General features: G+C 40.8%; 1 protein-coding gene across 7 annotated transcripts in view; it reads right to left on the bottom strand.

Moving 5' to 3' along the window:
- LOC100694572 (myelin transcription factor 1) overlaps positions 1-10,849 on the bottom strand; it is a 55,043-nt gene that overhangs the window by 27,403 nt on the left and 16,791 nt on the right. For 6 of the 7 annotated variants that reach the window (XM_025901497.1, XM_019350109.2, XM_019350106.2 and 3 more), the window contains 4 exons: positions 9,255-9,317; positions 2,208-2,276; positions 1,897-1,959; positions 1,394-1,477 (listed from right to left, as the gene is read on the bottom strand). In XM_025901497.1, coding sequence (XP_025757282.1) covers positions 1,394-1,477; positions 1,897-1,959; positions 2,208-2,276; positions 9,255-9,317 — 279 coding nt within the window. The remainder of the gene's footprint in view (positions 1-1,393; positions 1,478-1,896; positions 1,960-2,207; positions 2,277-9,254; positions 9,318-10,849) is intronic. The other variant, XM_019350110.2, reaches the window with a different exon arrangement.

Genomic DNA, 10,849 nt, shown 5'->3' with positions numbered 1-10,849 from the left:
ACAGCAGGCTGCCATACTGGCAGATGAGTTTACCCTAACTCATAAAACAAATGCTGTAGAATGTGATCTCCCTTCTCACTATAATACATCTTGGCGAGCTAGGAGGGAGCCAGCTAACAAGGCTGAAAAAGTTGTGGTTTTGAGACCCAAAACAAAGCTGTGTTTCTTCTGCCACAAACCTGGACATCTTGTTGCTAACTGTTTGAGGCTGAAACTCAAACAGAAAGCACACTCAAAGCAAAAAGGGCCTGCTTTGAGAAAAGTCAGTCAGGGTTCCCAAACTGACAAGGTTGTCAGGCCCAGCAAAAGACCACACTTGGGGCTCAGTTGCTTAAGGGGCTCCTGTGGTCAGTGTAAGGGGTCAACTAGCCCCGAGCTGCTGCTGTTTGACAATTCCCCAGGTCCTCAAAATGGCCTACAGGGGGACAGGTCATGTATAGCACCACCACTCAGATCTGCACTCCTGGCTAACAAACATGCCTGTACCCCTGACCTGAGGAATCGTCTGCGGAGTGCTTCTGTAAGGCCCACTAGCAGCCTGCTGGGTTCTCCACATGTGATGGTCCAAAGCCCTGGCTATCACATGGGACACTGTTTCGAGGGTCTGGGGCCACTCTCTGTCAATGTTGTGAACCCACTGAGATGGGGTTGGCAGCTTCCGCAGGAAATGCCTAACCGTTGCTATAGGGTTTGGTAGGTGGAAAGCCTGCAATTTGGTGATGAAACGGTTATGGACTTGTTTTGGTTATCGTAATAATTTGACAAACCACGGGTTTGTATTTATGGGAGGGGGTGTTACGGCCCTAGCAGGGCCTCCTCCTGAAGGTGATTGTGTGGGCGTGTCCTTCATTCTCTCCTGCCTTAGGTGCCACCTTTTTCTCCTTTACACAGCTGACTCTCGTCAGTAATTAAAGGGATTTAAGCCCAGGGAAAGGTGAGCTCTGGGCCAGAGTGCCATTAGTGTGGTTACAGCTTGTGAGCTGAGTGTTTGTTGTGTTTGCAGCTAGTGAGCTGTGTTTTTGGTGGTTTCCAGCTAGTGAGCTGCATGTCCGTGTTTGCAGCTAGTGAGCTGCTCTTTCTTTTTGGCTTATGTTTTACTTTATTGATCAACGCCTGAGTTTTGTTTGTTTTCTTAAATGGTGATAGCGGCTTGTCCGTCTCTTTTAGTTGAGCTACTTTAATAAAACTCTTTAATTTAACCCTTTGCCTCCTTGACTCCTTTTTCTGACCCGTACACCTTTTGTTACTTCCCCTCACCGCCTAGACCCCTCAGGGGAACGTAACATTCATCTTCTGATAATTAATATCTATAATACATTTCTTTTGAGCCAAAGTAAGCCAAATTATAATTTAACGAACACACACACGGTGCTAATGAGCTATGGTTGCAAACCTGAGCAGCTCAGAATCTTCTTTGTCGTCCTTGGTAGGGGTTGATTTGACTCCACTTTTCTTGGCTCGGGGGCATCCAGACAAACTGGCACAGAGGAACAAATTCGACCACACAGAAAAGACAAAGCTTTGCTTAAACATAGGCTGATAAATAAAATTCTTTAAAAGAATGATTTAAAAAAGTAAAAAAGTCATTTGTATAGTTTGACACATGTAGGCTAATATAGGTGAAGCTGATTCTGTTTGATGTGCATGTTAACAGTTTACAAGGACTCAGTACATTTACAGTGAGCTTACTTGAACATTATATTCTGTTAGCTCAATGCTTGTCGCTAAATGTCAGCTTCTGTCTTAGCGAGACTGGTGGACTGTGTAAACAGTAGAGACCAAGAAAACAAGTCTACATACAGACTTTTTTAAAAATTATTGCCAAAGTGTGACATACATACACTGAGTAAGTCTGTAGTCTTTACCGAACATGTAATTAGGAAGGCAAACTCTCACCTGCGGTGTGAAGCATAGTTTCCAGTGATGTGGCCTGATCCATCACAACCTGGAGTTGGACACCTGAGACAAACACACACACACGCACACGCACACATGGGCACTTATTCAATTTGCAAATGTAAATTATTAGCACATTGCTGGCAAAAATGATTTTTTCCACCAGATTATTTAAAATCAATGTTTTTTTGTTTCCAATTTTTGATATATTGCATTATATCAAAAATATTAGTATTTTATATTAGTTTAAAAAGGAGAGCAAGGACAGAGCTGTAGCTGTGGAGGTGAGAGACGGGAGAAAGCACACATACTTTAGTTCTGCTGTGTGGGCAGCCATGAGGGTCCGAAGTGATTTATCAGCAAGAGGACAGCCTGACAGACTGAAAGATAGGTTAGAGAGAGAATGTCAGAACACCAGACAGATCAGAATGTCTGAGTATGAGTGAAGGAAAGAGCCAGAACCTGAACTAGACTGCAGAGCCAGGACAGAATTGAGCAGGATACACAGCAAGGATAGAAATGGTATTATTTTAAATTCAAGTAATGTCATTGTTAGCTTCCCCTAAATATGTTCGTTGGCATAATCAGAGTCATCTACTCTGAATGGTGTAAGTTGTGAATGTAACAGTCTACTGTTTGCTGAAACATCTGAAAGGTCTCGTCAGTTCAAATGAAGAGAGAATGAAGGGAAATCCTTAAAAGTTTCACTGCTTATACACTACATACAGTAACCATGTATTAAGTGATTTAGGTGATATACCTTTATTAGTCCCACAAGGGGAAATTTCATAAGGCTGCCGACCTATTGCACGCAATGGCGGCGCCATCTTACCCTCCGACCATACATACATTACACAAAAACATCACATGGGGAAGACAGGTCAGAGAGGTATAACAATGGAAAAAGCACCACATGAGGAAAGATAAGGAGAAAAAAAATAAACTCCCCCCAGACTGAGCTCCAGTAGGGAGAAAAAAAACACCTCTGCACATAGTACATGAAAAAAACTCTTAATACACCAAAGAAACACATGACAAGCAACAGGGGTGGGTAAAGGGTGAGAGACAGCCGATTTAGACAGTACATCCGGGCCTGCAGCCTGTGCGCTGGTCTCCTTGATCCACCATCAGCATCGGAAGGGAATAAGCGTTGAAGGCGTTTGGAGGGGGGAGGGGGGATGAGTGTATGTCTGCATGTGTATATATGATGTGTGTCCAGAGTTCAGCTGAGACAGTGTCCTTCGCCCTGCCAAGCTAAGTAAACAGTCTTCCAGCCAACCCAGGTGGCCTTGCATAGAATGGGAAGAACAGTCTAAACACAGTCGTTATCAGGGTGTTGTTGTTCAGCTCCAGCCTTGCAACCGCAGCTGGCACCGAAGGGGTATCCGCATGAGTGATGGTGCTTTTTACTTTAGTGCGAACAGGTCATATGAATTTCCAAGCAGTTCTACAGTCCAACACTGGTCTCTCAATCTCCCGTTGGAGAGCCGCGAGCTTCGCCATACTTGCGCTCTGTGATGTTGTCATTCTTGTGCCCAAAGAGCCGATTCTGAGAACTCACGACAGTGTGCCTCCCCGAGATGTCATCCAATTTACGCTCAGAGATGTTATTCCGAGCGAGCCCTTCCGAGATGTAATCCAGTCTGCACTCAGAGATCTTATTCTGAGTATTCACAGCAGCCGTAAGCCTTTCTAAGATCTTATCCGTGCTGCACTCAATGAGCCCATTTTGAGAAACTCACACCTCTTCCCATTGTTTCAATCCCAGCGGGCAGCCTTGTGGAGGTTTGAACAGCCGGTTCCGCTTCCTTAGTTCTCCGGTAAGTCAGGGCCAAGCCAGCTCCGATCAGCCAGAACCCTGTTACCATGGTTCCGAATAGGTAGATATCTGCCGAGATGGTTCCAAATAGGTAGATATCTTCAGCACTCAGGCTCACCCAAGCCCAAACTTCTTGTTGAGAAAGGGGTGTCAATTGCATTCAGAGACCAGTTGATCAAATCCATAATTCTCTTTTAGATTTTAGAGAACAGACTGTGAGAGAGTGTTCCAGGGAAAAGTAATACAAAAAACACGAGACTAGACAAGGACACAAGAGGCTAAGCAGGGAAGCTAAGGGAGAGGAGGAAGAGGAGAGGAGAAAACTGCAACCGCCTTCGTCAAGAGCAAGAGCAAAAGTGTTTGTTTCATTACATTAGGTCAGGTGTGAGAGGTTCCAGATATCTGTGCTAATGTGCTGAACAAACACTAAAGCAGTGAAGATACAAATTTTACACGAGCCATTTCACTAGAGCTGAAGAAACCTTTTCAATGCGTGTACAATGCTACCCCCACCCCCGAGACCCCACCCACAAAATGGGAATCTATGTAAAACCTAAATAGATAAAGATAAAATTCCAAAGCTATAAACAATTTGAAGAATTTTCTTTAGCTGAGAGCTGTTAGAAAAACTAGTTTTAGTTATTTGCAAAATAAGGAGATAAGAAGTAGAAATCTCTTAAAAGTTACACTTAGTGACACTTTTTGTTTCACAATTCCAACACTTTCAGTGTGGTGCTAGATTGCAGGCAAGCATGTGGTTTAGTATTGTCTTGCTGACATAAACAAGGCTTTCCCTGAACCTAGCAAACATACCTGTGTGGGGTCACAGTGAGTAGATGTGGGTGAACTGCGAGACTGTGTTGGCTGGGCAAATCCACACTTACCCTGCCCACACAATTCTGACCTTTGGGTTCCCTTTATGGGTTTTAAAAAGACTGTGATGCTTGGCTAGGCTAGCCCAAGTGTGCCCCATAGTAAAATTTTGCCCTTTTGTGTCCCCCAGAAGGAATTCTGTGGACACTTCACTATGCACTGCCTAGGGAAATCCTGTGTGGGCACACCCCTTTGGATGTGTGATAAGTGTTGGTTTTGCCTGCTCACACAGCCCCTCGGTTCGTGGGCACATTTGCTGGTATATTATTTATAATACAAAAGTAAAGGTGTTTCATATCTTCTCTAAAACACATGAAAACATTATATGATAGAACATGTTTTATTACAATGTCAGAAATATAAGACTGAGAGAAGAGGACTGATTTAAAACCTCAGTAAAATTAAAGTTATACTTGCTCTAATTGATATATTGCAAAAGAGCTCAACAAGTAAAATATATCAGGCCAGTATCTGAGCATACTGTAGATCTGTTGCAGGTCTACAGTGGGACACACTGTGGGCCATTCTCTTGTTAGTGTGGGCACCTCACAGTCAGCCCACATTATGGGCTGTCCCACTGAGGCCCTGCACTGTTGGACCAAGATATGGCTTGCATAATACAGCACTTCTTTATCTGAGCACTCAAAGTGCTTTACACAACTTGCCTCAGTCACCCATGTACACAAGTACTTTTTTCTATGCAAGTGCTTTCTACCGACCACCCACAGATTGCAACTGCATTACTTCAGGACAGTTTTGGAATAAGTGATTAGAGCATGTGATATAATATGTGATGCATGTGCCCTACACATTATCTTATGGCACTTGGAGAAATAGAGGAGGTAAGCCAGGATTCTGCTTATCATCTTCTCTTTAGTTTTTAGTGCAATCATCCCACAGCAGCTGGCAAATGTCTGACTGGATTGAACACCTTACTCTGTAATTGGATTTTGGACTTATTGTCATGATCCTGAGTCATTTGACCCAACATTTTGAATTTTCTAGTGTTTTGATATCATTTTGTATTCTAATTTATATTTAAGTCCACTTTGTTATTCTAAGGATTTAGTCTACAGTACCTAGGTTATTCTGTTTAGCTTTTTTTAGATTCCCCCTTGTGTCTTTGCCCTCAGTGTGGCTGTGTTTATCTTTGTTGTGAGTCTTTGTGTCTTGCTTCCCTCATGTTTCATTCTGCTCCCCCCTGCTTGTCATGTTATCCATGTTTCCCTAGCCATCTCTCTGTGTGTCTGTCTGCACCTCTGTGCGTGTGTTCCTGTTACTTCCCGTTTTACTTTGATAGTCTCCTGTCTGTTTGCACCATGTTTTGCTTTGCTTCTCTTACTTTAAAGCTACCTTGTCTCATGTGTTATGTTTAACTGTACATGCTCTGTCTCGTTGTGTGTAATTTGCCCCAGGTGTGTTCCCCATGAGTTTCCTGTTCCCTCGTAATTCCCTGTGTATTTAAGCCTTTTGTTTTCTTCTTTGTCTTTGTGTGGCTCATTGTGTGTTAGTTTATAGATGTATCAGTATAGTTTTGTATTATTTCCCCTTTCAGCAAATAAAGCTGTCTTATCTTGTTCAAGCTGCACCACATTGGTGCAGCTTGTCAGCTCATTGGTATGTTTACTGGAATGTAACTGACAGCAAGGCTCTGCAACATTTGAATTGAGGATGGACGATAAGGATGGATGATAATGTCTTTCTGGAGACCATTTTCAAGGACACAGTAAGACGTACCCCTATCATTAAATGTTTAATCTAATAGGAGATTTTGCTCTATAAAATCAACACCACCCAGAATGTACAATAGCTTATTTCCACAGACAATAAGACTGCTAAACTCACTGTGATATGCAGAACACAAGCCACTTTTGAAAATAGGCATAGTAAAAATGCCAACATTTTATCACTATTTAATCAAAACACCCACAATGAATAACAAAATAATTGTTTTTCCAAAATACTTTATACAAAATGCAATTTCTGTTTTGTTTGAAGTAATTATTTTATCAGCAGTTTCTCAGTTCTTTTTTTCCCCCAAAACATAATCTCACTCATTATGTTTTGGATTTAAATAAGTGCATTAAAGTCAGGTTCAGTGTTTGAGGTGGAAATAGGAAGGACACTCACATCGACAGCAAGGTCCGCCTTCCCTTCTGCACCTGAGAGCTCAAGGATGTCCTTGCCTTCCTTTTCACAAAACTAGCACTGACTTACAACAACACCTCCCGGTATATAACACAATGCAAAAACACCAATTTCAGTTCTGGTTTGGACAGCCAATCATAAAACCTGCCAGTTTGTCCCATTTCAGCCCAGGCTTGCCTAAGCAGGCATTCACTTCTATGAACAAATCACTATATTTGTGGTCCCTTTCACTGAGTGCATTGCTGCCAGCTCCTCTCTAATCTCAAACTCATTAATTGTTTTAGTGTACAAAGATGGAATATCTGGCCTATGTCATAGACATTGCAGCTTTAGTCCAGAGACAAGGAGGAAATGTTTAGCAAAGATTCAAATGTCTGTTCCCACTCTGCATCAGACAAATTGTTGTGCTTTTTCTTGTGTTTAGCCTTATAATGTTCATTCAAACTGGAATCCTTAAACACAGCTATCTGATCTCCATAAACTAAGCACATGGCTTTACCTGACGTCAGTAAATAAGTACTAAGAAGCCCATATTTACATTCTTCATAAATCGTTTTTTTTTTTGTTATGTGAGCTGACAACTTTCAAGGCCAGCTTCTTTCATAAAACTCTGTTCCAATGGATTTAAAGTGAAGCTGCATTCGCTTGCACAGGAAAAACAAACAGTCGCCTTCAAAATAACAACAAAGTTGTATTGTGTGGTGGCTGGAATAGGACAAACTTTTTGAATCCTAATTTACCATTGATCTCATGTGGACTGGCCAGTGACAGCCAAAATGTTGGATGTGGCACAGATGCTGTACAATGTCCAGGTATGTTTCAAATCATTTCATTCTCACACCTTAATTTGCTTACTCAAAAAGTAGGTCCATATTATCCAAACACCAGTGACACAGGGTTCAAAACTGGTCTAACACATTCTAGGACAAGTGGCAGAAACATTATCTGTTTCCACGACAACTTCACAGAAGTGGACATCGGAGCAGCCAGCCTTAAGCAAGGAAATGTGATGCTTGTCAAGTAAAATTGATGCAAAAAAACCAACTGGCCTGTAGGTGTTATCACTTACTGTATCCTCCAATAAAGACAGAGGGCTCTGGAATGTGCAAGTCACCAGGAAAGAGGGAGCAAAGCTATATGTCAGCTGTGGGAATGAGATGGCCTTGCACACTATTCTCCCAATGATTGAAATGTATTTTGACTTAAAACTTGTTATATTACTATGGGAAACCTTTTCTGTTACCACTTCATTGTATCCTTGATGAACATGTTCATTTGTTACTTAGACAAAGTTTACTTCTTTGATTCCACCTTCTTGCATGAACTGGAATAAACATGTGCAAATTTGTCCCTCTTTAATAATGTCATCAGTGAGTCCGCAGTAAGAGTGTTGCTGTTGAGGGAAAGCAAACAATGTTCTTCATGATCGTTGCACCTTCTTCATCTTGAAATTGCCTTTCAAAGCACTGTTGGTGTGTAATCTAAAATATGAGTTTTGCTTTTGTCAATGAAGAGTAAAAAAAATTGGCACAGAGTTTAGTTAGGGGAAGCATTTGTAAAGAAAAAAAAATGAGTGAGTATTTTCTATGTGTCTTGTGATTATTCAATTTAAAGCCAGGGGAATGGAGGCTAGAGTCTTTCCCAGCTGTCATAGGATGAGAAGGCAGGGTACACCCTTGTCATGACTTTATTGCAAGGCTCTCACAGCAATACAGACAATTCATGCTGACGTTTATAGATCTGGCCAATAGGAAGAACATGCCCACACAAGAAACCAGCAGGTGGATATTTCCTCAGTTTTGCCCGAGTTCACCTGGTCTAAGAATAGAGAGGGAACTTGAACCCTCCTGTCATTGTGGTTATTCTGAGGAGATGAAGAGTTTGGTCTGACTGTTGACTTCAGCCAGGTACTGGAGGTAGAAGGCATTATAAGTAAATACAGTATTTTGACAATGTGTGAGAAGCTTGAATGCTTTTCTTTTCCTGCAGTGAACACACCTATATACACACACTAGAAAGTCACAGGATTGGATGCCATAAAAGTAATGTGTCAGCAGAGATGGGCATTTATTACCTATTCAGGTTGTGTATCACGTTTTTAAAAAGTAACTAAGTAATAAAGTAAATAATTACTTTTTAAAATAAGTAATCAGTAAAGTAACAGGATTACTTTCTTGGAGAAGTAATTAGTAAATAATTACTATTTTCAAGTAACTTGACCAACACTGTGTGTCAGTAATGGTGAATAGTGTTCTGACTGCTGTGTGACAGACGTAGTAAAGACGCTAATGAGATTTTTCTTTCTTTCTTTTCTTTCCTTTTTTTTTTTTTTTTTTTTTTACAGATAGCTTTAGGTAAAACTTACAAAAATGCCATCATTATTCCTGCCAAATTTATGCTGACAAGAATCAATGTCAGCAGTACAGGCCAAAATGAATGATTTTCTACTATAATCACACTTTGAAAACAGCAGAAGCAAACACTGGACATTACTTCTAAGCTAGACTTGAGGTCTTACCTCCGATGTGATGCGTAATTGCCAGTAATGTGTCCACTGCCATCACAGCCTGGAGTAGGACACCTAGGGTCAAGAACACATTCGCAGATCAGTGTAGTGCTTATGCAGACTTTTCAGAAAACAAAAGCTTTCTTGTGTGCACATCCTATGTCTTGCATTGTCTTTTGCTCCCATGTTTATATTAGTTAAGTAAATTTCTGTATTTTTTCCTCAAAATGCCAGTATTATTGTGAATTTCATTTAAATACTCTCCCCTTCTAAAAGAGAAACTCATAATTACATATGCAATAAAGCAAGCTACAAAAACACCTGTATAAATGGACTGATACTTAACTATAACACTTTTCTAATCTGAGTACTCAAAGTGCTTTTTACTACAAGCTTCATTCACCCAACCTCACGCAGGTTCAAACCTTGGCGCCGGCTCTAACATTCATGCAAACACTCCAGTTGTGAGTCATGAGCATTGCGAGGAACTTGGGTTCAGTACTTGAGGGTACTGACCCACCGACATACTGCTTGGTAGATGACCTGCTCTATGTCCTCAGCCACAACAGTCCATGTATAAATACCGTTCAGTCATATAACTGATGCTGTGGGTCTTTATTAAGTCCTGACAGTAGCTTTTTAGTGCTGAAAGAGCATTTTGCACTGGCACAGACAATAAATATTTTCCTGATTGTTTTAAGCTGCTGCCGTTGCTCTGGGCTGTCATCTTTCCCTCACTACCCCACTCCACAATGAGAAACCTCTTAGCAGCTGCAATTTTTTCACTGTTGGTAACAAGGGAATGGCAGCACTGCTAAAAATACGGTGCACTCAAGCCTCACTGATCCATATGTACTGCTCTTGTCCTAGTCATGATCAGTTCTGGACAGAGGTTTTACACACCCTGTCCAAGTTTCTCAATGTGACCCTAGCACCTAACCCCCACCTATTGGCTCTCTTTGGTGTCAGTGGGGATGAAGTGTCTCTGCTGGCCTTTAAAAGACAGCTGCTATCGTTTTATTTCCTGAAGGGCAATTTTAATGAGGGTGGAGGGACGCTGCCCCTCCCACTCATAAACTGTGGTTATTTGACCTCATGCCATGTTTAAAACTGGAAATTACCCCAAATATATGAATCATGAACCTTTTTTTCTTGTTTGTTTATATGTTTAAGGAAAACATTCTTATAAAAAGACATTAAAAAACAGATGCAAAAGTAACACCTAAAAGACAATCCTGTTGGTGAATCAGCGCTATTCCATATGACTGACATAAAAGAAGTAGACATAAAAGAGGCAATAAATTATTTTTAAATAAATACATATAAATACAATTTATGTCATTTATAGCACCTTACTCATTTTTCTGTCTGAAAAATGTCACCCAAGTGTTAAGCTGAGTGCATTCAATACAATGATCAACAGAAGTTGATTGTATGATACTATTTTATTAATATGACATTAATTAGCTTTAGATAGCAGCTACTATAAACCCATCTTGAGATTCTACTGCTTTAGATCATTACAGACCAATTTACAAACTGCCATTCATTAAAAAAACTGTTAGGTCTTAAATGGTTTTCATCACACAAGGTTTGTAAAAAATATT

This window comes from Oreochromis niloticus, linkage group LG20 (assembly GCF_001858045.2).
Source record: "Oreochromis niloticus isolate F11D_XX linkage group LG20, O_niloticus_UMD_NMBU, whole genome shotgun sequence".
NCBI lineage: Eukaryota > Metazoa > Chordata > Actinopteri > Cichliformes > Cichlidae > Oreochromis > Oreochromis niloticus.
Note: the sequence above shows the minus strand (reverse complement) of the source record. Positions and strands in the feature narration are given on the sequence as shown.